This window comes from Heptranchias perlo, chromosome 8 (assembly GCF_035084215.1).
Source record: "Heptranchias perlo isolate sHepPer1 chromosome 8, sHepPer1.hap1, whole genome shotgun sequence".
Taxonomy (NCBI): domain Eukaryota; kingdom Metazoa; phylum Chordata; class Chondrichthyes; order Hexanchiformes; family Hexanchidae; genus Heptranchias; species Heptranchias perlo.
Window position 1 is genome coordinate 75,605,978 of NC_090332.1, and position 15,272 is coordinate 75,621,249.

Below are 15,272 nucleotides of genomic sequence, written 5' to 3' on the forward strand. Positions count from 1 at the left end.
CTAGTTTAATAATATCCTTTCTATAATAGGGTGACCAGAACTGTACACAGTATTCCAAGTGTGGCCTAACTAATGTCTTGTACAACTTCAACAAGACATCCCAACTCCTGTATTCAATGTTCTGACCAATGAAACCAAGCATGCCGAATGCCTTCTTCACCACCCTATCCACCTGTGACTCCACTTTCAAGGAGCTATGAACCTGTACTCCTAGATCTCTTTGTTCTATAACTCTCCCCAATGCCCTACCATTAACGGAGTAGGTCCTGGCCCGATTCGATCTACCAAAATGCATCACCTCAGATTTATCTAAATTAAACTCCATCTGCCATTCATCGGCCCACTGGCCCAATTTATCAAGATCCCGTTGCAATCCTAGATAACCTTCTTCACTGTCCACAATGCCACCAATCTTGGTGTCATCTGCAAACTTACTAACCATGCCTCCTAAATTCTCATCCAAATCATTAATATAAATAACAAATAACAGTGGACCCAGCACCGATCCCTGAGGCACACCGCTGGTCACAGGCATCCAGTTGGAAAAACAACCCTCTACAACCACCCTCTGTCTTCTGCCGTCAATCCAATTTTGTATCCAATTGGCTACCTCACCTTGGATCCCGTGAGATTTAACCTTATGTAACAACCTACTATGCGGTACCTTGTCAAAGGCTTTGCTAAAGTCCATGTAGACCACGTCTACTGCACAGCCCTCATCTATCTTCTTGGTTACCCCTTCAAAAAACTCAATCAAATTCGTGAGACATGATTTTCCTCTCACAAAACCATGCTGACTGTTCCTAATCAGTCCCTGCCTCTCCAAATGCCTGTAGATCCTGTCTCTCAGAATACCCTCTAACATCTTACCCACTACAGATGTCAGGCTCACCGGTCTGTAGTTCCCAGGCTTTTCCCTGCCGCCCTTCTTAAACAAAGGCACAACATTTGCTACCCTCCAATCCTCAGGCACCTCACCCGTAGCTGTCGATGATTCAAATATCTCTGCTAGGGGACCTGCAATTTCCTCCCTAACCTCCCATAACGTTCTGGGATACATTTCATCAGGTCCCGGAGATTTATCTACCTTGATGCGCATTAAGACTTCCAGCACCTCCCTCTCTGTAATATGTACACTCCTCAAGACATCACTATTTATTTCCCCAAGTTCCCTAACATCCATGCCTTTCTCAACCGTAAATACCGATGTGAATTATTCATTTAGGATCTCACCCATCTCTTGTGGTTCCGCACATAGATGACCTTGTTGATCCTTAAGAGGCCCTACTCTCTCCCTAGTTACTCTTTTGCCCTTGAGAATTGCACTGGAGTGTCTGCCATCCCCAGCGCGGTGCCACCACCAAACATCTTTTTCCCTCCCCCCCCCCCCCCCCCCCCCCCACCATTTGAACATTCCGAAGGGACCGTTCTCTCCACGACACCCTGGTCCACACTTCCATCACTCCCAACACCTGCTCCCCATCTGCGGCACCTATCCATGCAAGCACAGGAGATGCAACACCTGCCCTTTCACCTCTACCCTTCCCACCGTCCAGGGCCCCAAACACTCCTGCCATGTGTTGGGGATCTTGAGATTTGAGCACATAATCCAGGCTGACACTCCACTGCAATTCTCAAGGTGTCCTGCTCTTTTGGAGGTGCCGTCTTTAGGATGAGATGTTAAACCGAGGCCCCGTCTGCCCTCTCAGATGGATGTAAAAGATCCCATGGCACTATTCTCACTGGCCAATATTTATCCAGCAACCAATATCAGCATCACCTAAAACAGATGATCTGCTCATTTATTTCTTTGCTGTTTGTGAGAGCTTGCTGTGCACTATTGGGCTGCCACAGTTCCTACAACAGTGACTACACTTCAAAGGTACTTCATTGACTGTAAAGCGCTTTGTGACGTCTTGAGGGCGTGAAAGGCGCTATATAAATGCAAGTTCTTTCCTTTTTTTCCTCATTTTCTTTCTCTCACTCGCTCTTTTTCTCGCTCGCTCTCCTTTGCTCTTGACTGAGCACCACATTGTATGCTACTTCAGCGCTGTGTAACTACACCTGCTGACCATACTACCTGCTTCCTCCGTGCAGCTAGAGTAATGGAGAAATGAAGCTCGGGGAAGAGGAAGAGACACAAGCGACTTCACAGTGCATCTCACCCACAGAAGTCAACACCTGGGCTTTCAGTACTGTAATTGCTTGACTTGCTCAGTGTAAAAAGTAACCTTTTGCCTGCTGTGTTCTTCACAGAATTACACCAACTCCTCTGGGGGAGGGGAAGAGTACGGTGACGATTGGATTGGTTCAAGCGTTAGGTGCCCATCTGGATGTTAATTCCTTCGCTTGTGTGAGACAGCCATCTCAGGGGCCAACGTTCGGTGTTAAAGGTACCCAGCTTAAAACACGTGTTCACCAGAAATAGTTGAATACATTAATTACTGATTTATAGAACAAATAATGTGGAATTGTACATTCACCAGACGAGCACGAGTGATTCAGATCTGGATAATACCATACAGCAGCTCTTTGACCGTTTCTTTCTCCTGGTCACCTTTAGTATATCCGGGTGAATCTTGCTTTTGGAGAAACTGGTGCATAAATTAGTTTGTTCTCTTTTCCCTTACCTTGAAAATAAATCAAGTTCACGCTCGGTATCTCAACACTGTCTGGATCGCTGCAGTTGTAGATCTTCAGTTTGTAGCGCACTCTCGCCTCAGAGTCAGAAAGTCGTGAGTTCAAGTCCCACTCTGGAGACTTGAGCCCATAATCCAAGCTTACACTCCAGTGCAGTACTGAGGGAGTGCTGCCCTGTAGGAGATGCCGTCTTTCCGATGAGACGTTAAACCCTCTCAGGTGCATGTAAAAGATCCCACGGCACTATATTGAAGAAGAGCAGGGGTTTTCTCTCCGGTGTCCTAACCATTATTTATCCCTCAATCAACATCACCTAAAACAGATCATCAGCTCATTTATTTCTTTGCTCTTTGTGGAAGCTCGCTGTGCATAAATTGGCTGCCACGTTTCCTACATTACAACAGTGAAAAGGAGTTGGTGGATCTTCTTGAACCACTATAACAGTTTAATGCAAGTTATTAGGCCACTTGAGAGGGCAGTTAAGAGTCAACCATGTCTGTGTGGGACTGGAGTCACATACAGGCCAGACCGGGTAAAGACGGCAGGTTTCCTTCCCTAATGGACATCAGTGAACCAGTTGGGTTTTAACAACAATCCAACTGCTTCATAGCCCCAGAGCCTGTTCCACCATTCAATGAGATCATGACTGATCTGTGACCTAACTCCACATACCTGCCGTAGTCCCATATCCCTTAATATCTTTGGTTAAAAAAAATCTATCAATCTCAGATTTAAAATGAACAATTGAGCTAGCATCAACTGCCGTTTGAGGAAGAGAGTTCCAAATTTCTACCACCCTTTGTGTAGAAGCATTTCCTAACTTCGCTCCTGAAAGTCCCGGCTCTAATTTTTAGGCTATGTCCCCTAGCCCAAGACTCCCCAACCAATGGAAATAATTTCTCTCTCTCTACCCTATCAGTCCCCCTTAATATCTTGAAAACTTCAATCAAATCACCCTTAATCTTCTAAATTCCAGGGAATACAACCCTAGTTTGTGCGATCTCACCTTGTAATTTAACCCTTGAAGTACAAGTAGCATTCTAGTAAATCTACGCTGCACTCCCTCCAAGGCCAGTATATCTTTCCTAAGGTGCGGTGCCCAGAACTGAACACTACTCCAGGTATGGTCTAACCAGGACTTTGTATAGCTGTAGCATAACTTCTATCCTCTTGTATTCTAGTCCTCTAATTACGAAGGCCAGCATTCCATTGGCCTTTTTGATTATTTTCTGTCCCTGTCCATGGCATTTTATTGATCTATGTACATGGACCCCTAAGTCACTTTGGACCTCCACTGTTTCGAGCTTCACCATTTAGAAAGTACTCTGATCTCTTCATGATCACTTTTACTGATACCAGCTTTATAGTTCCAAATTTAAAAAAAATTAAATTCAAATTCTCATTTGGGATTTGAACTTGTGTTCTCTGAATTATGAGTCCAGGCCTCTCTATTACTGGTCCAGTAACGTAAACACCACACCTGTGCAATGTTGTTAAGCAGATGGGAATCTGTCTTGATAGTCTATAGAACTAATGTGGTGATTGTCCTTGAACAGGTGGGGCTGCAGGAGGTGGATACTCTCAGGTCATCCCTATGGAGGAGGTAAGAGAACAGAAATTTAACCATTTCAGCTGCATATGGGCTGCTATTGTCTTTTACCAATTAAACTGAGTCCTGAACATAAAATGGATTGACATATAATTACCTAGGATTTACAGTGCAGAAACAGGCCATTCGGCCCAACTATGCCATCATGCTCCACACGAGCCTCCTCCCACCGTAATTCATCTCACCCTATCAGCATATTCTTCCATTCCTTTCTCCCTCATGTATATCTATGCTTTTCGCCTCAACTACTCCATGTGGTAGCGAGTTCCACATTCTCACCACCCTCTGAGTAAAGAAGTTTCTCCTGAATTCCTCATGGGATTCTTTAACACAACCTTTCCTCATACTGTTCCTAACATTTGGCTTTGCAGTTGATGGGAGTCAGTTAGCTTGGATATGATGAAGTGCAGAGGCAAAACTTCAATCAGATCAGCACAAAAATGAAACTGGTTAAATGCAACTTTTTAAATAGTGGTATTTTTGGTCCTTTTAAATCACAATATTAAAAACAGTTTCTGTAATGACTTTTTTTTATTGCAGTTTAACCTTCATCTAACAGGGGACATTCATGCGATTACAGCAGCTAATAACTTGTTGGCAGCTGCTATAGATGCCAGGATTCTGCATGAAGGCACTCAGTCAGACCAGGTGAGCTGGGGAACTGTCAAGACACTCGTTTTCTAAAAGGTGCTTAGTTCCATCTTGTAATTCTTCTGGAGGTTCAATAATTTTGTGTGTTTTTATTTATTTATTTCCTCTCCCACTCCCCCCCCATTGCCCAATATGAGCCTGTGCTCAGTGGTCGCTCTCTCGCCTCTGAATCAGAAGGTCCTGGGTTCAAATCCCAGCCCAACCACTTCAGTGCAATACTGAGGGAGTGCTGCACTATCTGAGGTGCCGTCACTCGTATGAGATGTTACACCGAGGCCCCGTCTACCCGCTCGGATGGATGTAAAAGATTCCGTGGCACTATTCAAAGAAGAGCAAGGGAGTTTACTCCCCAGTGTCCTGCCCAATATTTATCCCTCAATCAACATCAGTAAACCAGATTATCTGATCATCATTTCATTGCTGTTTGTTGGACCTTGCTGTGCGCAAATTGGCTGCCGCGTTTCCTATATTACAACAGTGATTACACTTCAAAAATACTTTGTTAGCTGTAAAGTGTATTGGGACGTCCTGAGATCGTGAAAGGCACTATATAAATGCAAGTTCTTTTTACAATATTTGAGAGATGCAATAAGTTGCTATATAAATGCAAGTGCCTTTCTTTCTTTGATCAGCAGCTTAGTTTGTGGTCTGTCTGGATATTTAGGAGTTGGCATTGCAAATTTGTGTAATATAAATTAAGACGATTAACTAAGTGGATCGTACAGCTGAAAGTGTGAACACCTGTTATTTTTCTAGGCTTTGTATAATCGTTTGGTGCCCACTATTAATGGAGAGCGACACTTTTCTCCCATCCAGCTTGCTCGGCTAACTGTAAGTAAAACATTGTTATTTTTATTTCCCCCATACTTTTTAAATTGTAATTTTCTTCCCATTTCCAAGTCTTCGTGAGACAATCGGTTTATTTAGAATGATACCTGGGCCAAAAGGGTTAGGTTATAAGGACAGGTTGCATTGACTAGGCTTGTTTTCCCTTGAGTATGGAAGATTAGGGGGTGATCTAATTGATGTCAGGAAGCACTGCTTCGCACAAGGGGTTGTGGAATTCTGGTAGGATGGGGAGTCGTAGGCACAAACCCCGCATATCCTGTCATAGAATCGTACAGCACAGGAGACGACCATTCAGTCCATTGTGCCTGTGCCGGCTCTTTGAAAGAGCAATCCAATTAGTCCCACTCTCCCGCTCTTTCCTCAGAGCCCTGCAATTTTTTCCTTTTCAAGTATATATCCAATTCCCTTTTGAAAGTTACTATTGAATTAGTTTCCATCACCCTTTCAGGCAGTGCATTCCAGGTCATAACAACTCGCTGCGTTAAAAGAAAAAATTCTCCTCACCTCCCCCCTGGTTCTTTTGTCTTAAATCTGTGTCCTCTGGTTACCTACCCTCCTGCCAGTGGAAACAGTTTCTCTTTATTTACTCTATCAAACCCCTCATAATTTTGAACACCTCGATTAAATCTCCCCTTAACCTTCTCTGCTCTAAGGAGAAGAATTCCAGCTTCTCCAGTCTCTCCACATAACTGAAGTCCCTCATCCCAGGTACCATTCTGGTAAATCTCCTCTGCGTCCTTCCTAAAGTGTGGTGCCCAGAATTGGACACAATACTCCAGCTGAGGCCTAACCAGTGATTTATAAAGGTTTAGCAAAAGTTCCTTTTTGGCACAGATCTTTAAGTCTGTATTACTGTAAAAGGACAGCCTGTAATTAAAGTTTAGGCACTGTACTAACCTGCCATGACCGTCGCAGCTTTTACTCTGGGTTCTAGTTGAAGGGCTCCACGTTTTGACATCTAGAACAACAACTACTTGCAATTCTATAGTGCCTTTAAAACATCCCAAGGAGATATTGGGACAGGTTGGTCACAGAGGTTGGTTTTAAAGAGTGTCTAGGGCCCAGACAGCTGAAGGCACAGCCGCCAATGCTGGAGCGCTGAAAATTGGGGATGCGCAAGAGGCCTGAATTGGAGGAGCACAGAGATCTCAGAGGGTTGTTGGGCTGGAGGAGGTTAGAGATTGCACCACAATAATTTCTTCACTGTAACTGGGGTTTGTCTCACTTGCGAATATGCATCGTTCAAAGTCTAGTCACATGCCTGTCTTAGTGCATTCAGGTTCCAAAAAATAAAAACATACCCCCTAACGTTTTAACAGGTCCTTATTTGACGATAAGTACAAGGACTCAGCAACCTCCATCACTCCTGTTCAAGTTTGGGCTTCTCAATACCTTTTTCGCACTGGTGGCAGTTTCCCCTCATGCCCTCTCCGAGCTTATCTTGACGATGAGACCCACCTCCTGCTCCCTCGATCTTATTCCCACCAAAGTGCCTCTCGTTTGTCACACTGCTTGTCTGACATCCAGTACTGGATGAGCAAAAATTTCCTCCAACTAAATATTGGGACGACTGAAGCCGTTATCTTTGGTCCCCGCCACAAACTCTGTTTTCTAACCACCAACTCCAGCCCACTCCCCGGCCACTGTCTGAGGCTGAACCAAACCGTTCACAAGTTTGGTCTCCTATTTGACCCTGAGATGAGTTTCCGAACCCATATCCGCTCCATCACCAAGACCGCCTACTTCTACCTCCATAACATCGCCCTATCTCTGCCCTTGCCTCAGCTCATCTGCTGCTACAATCCTCATCCATGCCTTTGTTACTTCTAGACTTGATTATTCCAATGCTCTACTGGCTGGCCTCCCATTTTCCACCCTCCATAAAATTGAGCTCATCCAAAACTCTGCTGCCCGTATCCTAACTCGCACCGGGTCCAGTTCACCTATCACCCCTGTGCTCACTGACCTACGTTGGTTCCCTGTCCGGGAAAGCTTCGATTTTAAAACTCTCATCCTTGTTTTCAAATGCCTTTTGCCCCTCCTTATGTCTGTAACCTCCTCCAGCCCTACAACCCTCCGAGATCTCTCTGCTCCTCTAATTCTGGCCTCTTGTGCATCCCCGGTTTTAATCGCTCCACCATTGGCGGCCCTAAGCTCTGGAATTATCTCCCTAAACCTCTCCTCCTTTAAGATGCTCCTTAAACCTACCTGTTTGAACAATAATATAGAATATCTCTTTGTGGCTCGATGTGAAATTTTGTTTGAAAACAGTCCTGTGAAGTGCCTTGGGACGTTTTGCTACGTTAGAGGTGCTATGTAAATGCAAGTTGTTGTTGTTGTACTGCTCAGCAGCCTGTAGAATGCCGACTGGAATTCACATGGGATCCCCCACTAGGCTTTGGAAGACAGAAAATATCCCACCAGTAGATCACTTTGTGCAAATTTAATTACTGATCAGATTTAGTTATAATGAGATCATTCACAGAAGCAAAAGTATGGACAAAATACAGTATAGTACACACTGTAATTCGCAATTTATTCAACCAGGAAGACTAACAAAATTTGTGGTTTTTCGAATTCTTTTGGCAAGCAATGGAAAATGCTCGTTTCTGATGGTAATGTTGGAAGTGCTTGCTAATCGAACAAGTGTCAGATAATTAGCCACTAAGCTTGGTGTTTATATATTAGAGCAACATCCTTGCAGATGATCTTTAGCAAACAGAATCTTAATATCTCAGGCAACTTTTGTGAATCTTAACTGAACTATCTTAACCACTAATAAGCATAGATTACATATTAGACTGTCGTTATACCAGGTTGGTTGCATGTTCAGTGTTCCTGACAAACCAAACATTAACAAACTTCTTACAAGTTATAACAGGATTCTAATTTTTAAACTGCGGGTGACAATTCATGACTAGCCTAATTCAGGATGGAGTGTTTGAGGCCCTTTGGCCGTCAGCTGCATGTGTTAATTTTTAAAAGATGTTGTCACCATAATTGAGGGCCTTTAGTGTTGCCAACGTATGAACAATGGCCCTGTCTTTTCTCCCAGCCTGGTCACCCATTTTGAACTTGAAGGAGAAGCCTCCATTTTAAGCTGTTATCCTTGCCATTTAAGGTCAAGGGCAGAAAAAGCAAATTCAATTTTTGTCAAATCAATGATGAAAGGGTGAGAGGTGGGGGAAGTGAAGGATATGTTTGTACGTGCTAGTCCTGTGTGCCTGCAGTTAGCGAGGGATCGGGGGTCCATTGTCTCCCCACCCTCTCTCCTGGTGGGGAATAGGCTTGGGTGACCTAGGCTGAAAGGACAGTAATTTTTTTGATTGGGATTGGGGGGGGGGGGAGGAGAAATTAGTCCATTCCTTCCTGGTGCAGGGAACAAAATGGCAACCAGTGACACAGCAGCCCGTGTAATTGTGTAACTGATTGTGTTGCAAGCAGGGTGCTGCTACGTCAAAGGTGAATAAAATGTCGCCCATGGGATAGTGTAAGGAATTAATTAAACTTGCCTCCCCCTGTCCCCGCCCCTTTTTCTTTTTATATACGTCTCTCTAAATCTGTTTTAGTTTTTCTTTTTTTTTAAAAAATGGTCATCCTTCATCTGGGAATTTACAAAACTGATCCTGGAGACTTGGACAATTGCAAAAAAAGGATAATGTTTTTAAATTCCCGTGTTTATTTTATGTGCATAATTCCCATTAAGACTTGCTAATCAGGTTTTAGTGATCTGGAAGGTCGTGAGTCATTTTTGAATCCTTTTAAATCCGGCCATAGAAATTGTAGTACTTTGTAAATTTGGAATCGGATAAGTAGCTTGAATGACAGCACTGTGTGAAGTTTGTGTTTGTTTAATGCTAGTGAATTAAACTGAATTGGTTTTCCTCAGGAAGGATATATTGGCCTTGGAGGGGGTGCAGCGCAGATTCACCAGAATGATGCTGGGGTTAAAAGGGTTAAATTATGAGGACAGATTGCATAGACTCTGCTTGTTTTCCCTTGAATATAGAAGATTAAGGGGTGATCCAATTGAGGCGTTTAAGGTGATTTAAAGGAGATGATAGGATAGATAGAGAGACACTATTTCCTCGGGTGGGGGAATCTTAAAATTAGAGCTAGGCCGTTCTGGGGTGATGTCAGAAAGCACTTCTTCACACACAAGGTAGTGGAAATCTGGAACTTTTTTTTTCCCCCCCAAAAGGCTGTTGAGGTTGGGTAAATTGAAAATGTCAAACCAGAGATTGATAGATTTTTGTTAGGCAAGGGTATTAAGCATTTCTGGAACCAAGGCAGGTAAATGGAGTAAAGATACAGATTAGCTATGATCTAATTGAATGGTGAAACAGGCTCGAGGGGCTGAATGGCCTCCTGTTCCTATGTTCCTTTTGGATGTTACATATGAACAATGACGTACAGGAAAAGACCGTCTTGTCCATCCAGCCTATCCCACACAATTGTGATACCTTGAGTATCACTATATATACACTCCCCATCCTACCCAAAACCATGTGACCTCCTGGGAGAGGCGCAAAAACAGATTTTAAAAAAAACCCAGGTCAATTTGGTGAATAAAAAAATCTGGGAAATTCCTCTGAGTCCCCTAGGTGATCGAAACTAGTCCAGGAGATTACTCTGGCCGTGATAATTCTACGCAGTACCTACCTTTTGTAAGAGGTGATCTCTGCTCCAGCGGGATACAGGTCCAACTCTCACCTGAAGGATTTCAGCGAATCGGCATTCACTGCTCAAGCTGGCAGTCTGTTCCAGAGGTTCACTATTCTCTTGGAAAAGAACCATCTCTTGACATCTAACCTAGATCTGGCCACATACAACTTAAAATTGTGACCCCTGGTCTTTCCTAAAGTATTTAATTGGAGCAAACTGTCAACTGGAACACAGTCTATTCCCTTCATCATCCTATAAACCTTGATCAGATCACCTCACCCCTAAGTCTACACTTCTCTAAAGTATAGAGTCCCAGCTCTTTTAGCCTCTCTTGATAACTAAGATGCTTTAAACTGGGAATTAGACTAGTGGCCCTCCTCTGCAGCCTTTCCAAAGCCTCACTAACACCCATCATGTGAGGGGATCAAAATTGGGCACGATATCCTAACTGAGGCCTGACTACGGTCTTGTACAAGGACAAAATAATATGCTTTGTCTTATAGTCAATTGTTCTATAAATGCACCCCAACACCCTATTCACTCTGGCTATCACATCACCGCATTGCTCATGAACCTTTAGAGACCTATGCACTAGAACGCCCAGATCTCTTTCTTTCTCCACCTTCTTTAATCTTTACCCTGAAGGTTGTATGTATGTTGAGCATTTATCCTGCCCACATGCATAACACTGCACTTTCCCAAATTAAACATCATTTGCCAGTCGCGAGCCCAGTCCCCCAACGCATCAAGATCCACCTGAAACAGTCGAGCGTCGTTTATAGTCCTGACACTCGCACAGATCTTGGTATCATCACCAAATCGTGGAGATCTCCAAATTGCAGATCGTGACCCCAACACCTACATCTAGATCGTTAATAAAAATAGTAAAGAGCAGCGTCCCAACACTGACCCCTGCAGGACACCACTGGTGACCATCTCCACACAGATCCAAATCCACCTATAACTACTTTCTGCCTACAGCCTTCCAGCCAGTTCTCAATCCAGCTCAATATATTACCGCTAATCCCAGAGGCTTCAATCTTGTAGAGAAGCCTCTTGTGCGGTACCTTGTCAAAAGCTTTTTGGAAGTCTAAGTAGACAGTGTCTACTGGGCTTCCCTCATCCACCATCTTGGTGAGTTCTTCAAAGAATATAATCAAATTATATTCATGTTGTATGGCCCATCAGATTTAACTTGTCCCAGACCCTGGCCTTCTCAGGTAAACTGTATTTTGACAGTGTTGCTGCGTTTTCTTTGCTTAAACGGTTTGTTTACACAATTTATTCCATTTGCTTTGTGGCAGGAGATGAGTTGATCTAATTTTTATGTATACTTTCTGATATTTACCTCTGTTTGAATTTCTGTTTTGGGCCGATTGGGCTCTGTATAAATCGGGAACCATTAATCCCATCAGTTATCGATCCGTAGTATTCACCCCAGTTATAAGTCTCTGCCTTTTCCACTGCAGCGATTGGGGATCAAGAAAAAGGACCCCCGCGCACTGGCACCGGAAGAAGTCAGCAAATTTGTTCGATTGGATATTGATCCATCTACCATTACCTGGCAACGAGGTGAGAGACGTTTAAAAAGCTGGAATAGATTTTATTTTTGATTAAGATTGGTGGGAGGAGGATAGGAGAGAGAAAGATAATAACCACCTTCGCGAAATTGTGTACACGCTTGAAAATCAAAGAAGGAATCTGTCAGTTTGTTGATGTAAATGCTCAGTGACTGTGTGATATCAGTGATTCACAACCTTCCTCTTGTGTCTGAATCGAAGAAAGAACTTGCATTTATATCGCGCCTTTCACAACCTCAGGATGTCCCAAAGCACTTTACAGCCAATGAAGTACTTTTGAAGTGTAGTCGCTGTTGTAATGTAGGAAACGTGGCAGCCAATTTGCGCACAGCAAGATCCCACAAACAGCAATGAGATAAATGACCAGATAATCTGTTTCAGTGATGTTGGTTGAGAGATAAATATTGGCCCAGGAAACCGGGGAGAACTCCCCAGCTCTTCTGCAAAAGATGCCATGGGATCTTTTATATTTACTTGAGAGGGCTGACAGGGCCTCTGTTTAACAACTCATCCGACATTGCAGCACTCCCTCGGTACTGCACTGGAGTGCCAGCCTAGATAGGTCTCACGTGTGTTTGTTCGTGAGGCTGATGCCCTCTTCATGTTTTTCTCTTTTGTTTGTGCTAGTTTTCTCCCTTCACCCCTAAGGGCGCTGACTCTTGTTGAGGTACGCTCCCAAGGACAAGGGCATTGTCGGATGGCTCTGACCATGAACCGCATCACAGAGCCGAATTCTATCCCCAATTGCAAGTTCCAGCTGGTGTTGCTGAATAGCAGCGGGGTGTGAAAATCCTGGCTCATTGCCCCCTCCCTGTCCTTTCTCACACCGCCCCCCATACTCGATCATTTCCAGTTCTTTGCATGCAACCTCTAAATCTGTGATCCATTCTTCAGTGTAACTGTAAACTGGTGTGTACACTTTCACCAATGAGGACAGGCGGACAGCCTGATCAATGTGACACATGGGCGATTGCTTGTATTAGTACAGTGCTCCTTGCATAGAGAGTCGCTTCAGGGTGAATCATGAGTGAAACAAGAGCAGGGAAGGCTTGGGAGCAGATGAATAGTCAAAAAGAAAGGGTCTATTTTGTGAGAATTAGAAAGGCGTGAAGCATGAAGGTTGGTCTGCATCTGCAATAACTTGGAACATGGTCTTTGAATCGGACTAAAACTTACTAGACTAGTTTTTGTTTAATCAGTATGTAATTTAGCTTTGTTGGGGTGGAATTGTGTCCTCGGTCCCACAGTCCTCGATCCCGCTGTCCGTCCCTCTGGTCTATATAATATGAGCGAATGTATTTATACTTATATATACTCACTTTTTTTTCAGTGGTTGACACAAATGATCGTTTCTTGCGTAAAATGACGATTGGACAATCGAGTACGGAGAAAGGATTTATCCGAGAGGTATTGACTGCTTTACACACTGCCTTACGGAGGAGAATAGTGGTGAACCCCATCAACTTTTTGTTGCAACATTTAGAAATAACCTTGTGATCACTGGAATTGATTGTTATGAGCTGAGCAATCAAGATAGAAAGTGGCCGTGTTTGGTGGTGGAGAGAGAAGGGAATCTCTACCTTTTCTGTGGATGCTGATAATTATTTTAACCTACTATATAGGAAATCTGAAATACTTTGGATTGCTAGCAACGTTCAAATCAGCAGCTGCTATTGATATTGTCTAGGTGTTTCATTGAAAGTGATCCAAGCTAAGCTCTATTATGGAGCAAATGTGATCCAGTTCACATTATTATATCTGCAGCAGTGCCAGATTGATTAGGCCATTTAAGGTTAGAGGTTTCTTTTAAAAGAATTATAAACAATAACCTAGCAGCGAGTTGTTATGATCTGAAATGCACTGCCTGAAAGGGTGGTGGAAGCAGATTCAGTAGTAACGTTCAAAAGGGATTTAGATATAGATTGAAAAGGAAAAATTTGCAGGGCTATGGGGAAAGAGCAGGGGAGGGGGACTAAATGGATAGCTCTTTCAAAGAGCCTGCACAGGCACGATGGGCCGGATGACCTGTGCTGTAAGATTCTATAATAGCACAAAAGCAGAGAATGTTGGATTACACACCTGGTCCGTCAGCATCTTTGAAGGAAAAAGACAGATTAACGTTTGTTTATTATTGGTGAATTAAATCGGTGGAGCCAAGTTTTCAATAGAAATGGCCTGTTTTTTTTCAGGCTAGAAGGTAAAGCTTTTGAGCTTCAAAGATGAGTGCACTTTGACTATTCTTTATCTCTGTCTATCTATCACCCCCTCTCCCGAAGTCTGAGTGTTCTTCGATCATTGGTCCTTTCGTCAGGTGTTTATTCTGCGTGCGAGAGAGGGAGTCTAGACACTTGAAGTCTATGCTTTCCGATCCCCGTCACTTGAAAGCCACTTTGGCTGGATGGGGGTGGTGGGGGGAGTCCTCTCTTTTTCCAGTGCCCCCCAAGCATGCACTGGGCCCATGTACCCAAGATTGAACTGGACCTCCTCGACTGCTGGGTGCTAACGGAGTTTTGGTAAACACAGATGCACAATACAGGATGAACAGTTATTACTCGTGGTCGCTCCTCACAGCTTCATTGAACAGTTTTACCTCACGCTCAAAAAGCACCTTAAAAACAGTTCAGTGGAACTTGGCGGAATTCCTAGAATGAAATGTATACAAGTGCGGGATGTTGAATTTTACCGGGCTGGAGCAGTGCAGTGGGGGAACAAAAGTCCAGAGAGAGAGAGAGAATTTGCCGGGGAGTGGGACTAATTGGAGAGCTCTTTCAAAGAGCCAGCACAGGTACAATGGGCCAAATGGTCTCCTTCTGTGGATGTAATTTTAAACTAACTGGCCCAATGGGAATGAATCGGGTTCAAATCAGAGGCCCATTTTACACCCCGCCCGATTTCACAGTCCGTTGACTTCAATGCAGCGTAGGTTGGAGGGGTAAAGCGGTCTGATCCAAACCCGTGCGGGTTAGGTTAAATAACCCCCGCCCCCCCCGTGATTCAGCGAATGCTCCATGTGGAGATCAGACTGAACGGGGTTGGTGCGGGAGCTGCCTCCTCGACTGGGGAATAGCTAGCACCATCCTCAAACCTGGAGAATGTTCCAACTTTGAACAACTAGTAGTTTTACATCTTTTGTAGCTTTTCGCTGCAGTCTGATTTTTTTTCCACCCCCCCCCCACCCCCAAATTTGGCGTAACACTACACCAGCTTTATGTGCACATCATCTGAGAGGAAGGGGGTAGTTTTTTGTTTCCTGTTCGTTTTCTCCAGGGTCTGGCGCA

General features: G+C 43.9%; 1 protein-coding gene across 3 annotated transcripts in view; it reads left to right on the forward strand.

Moving 5' to 3' along the window:
- Positions 1–15,272, forward strand: part of mthfd1l (methylenetetrahydrofolate dehydrogenase (NADP+ dependent) 1 like) — a 171,023-nt gene that overhangs the window by 49,023 nt on the left and 106,728 nt on the right. For all 3 annotated transcript variants that reach the window (XM_067989356.1, XM_067989354.1, XM_067989355.1), the window contains 6 exons: positions 2,257–2,393; positions 4,197–4,243; positions 4,790–4,897; positions 5,657–5,731; positions 11,884–11,986; positions 13,325–13,401. In XM_067989356.1, coding sequence (XP_067845457.1) covers positions 2,257–2,393; positions 4,197–4,243; positions 4,790–4,897; positions 5,657–5,731; positions 11,884–11,986; positions 13,325–13,401 — 547 coding nt within the window. The remainder of the gene's footprint in view (positions 1–2,256; positions 2,394–4,196; positions 4,244–4,789; positions 4,898–5,656; positions 5,732–11,883; positions 11,987–13,324; positions 13,402–15,272) is intronic.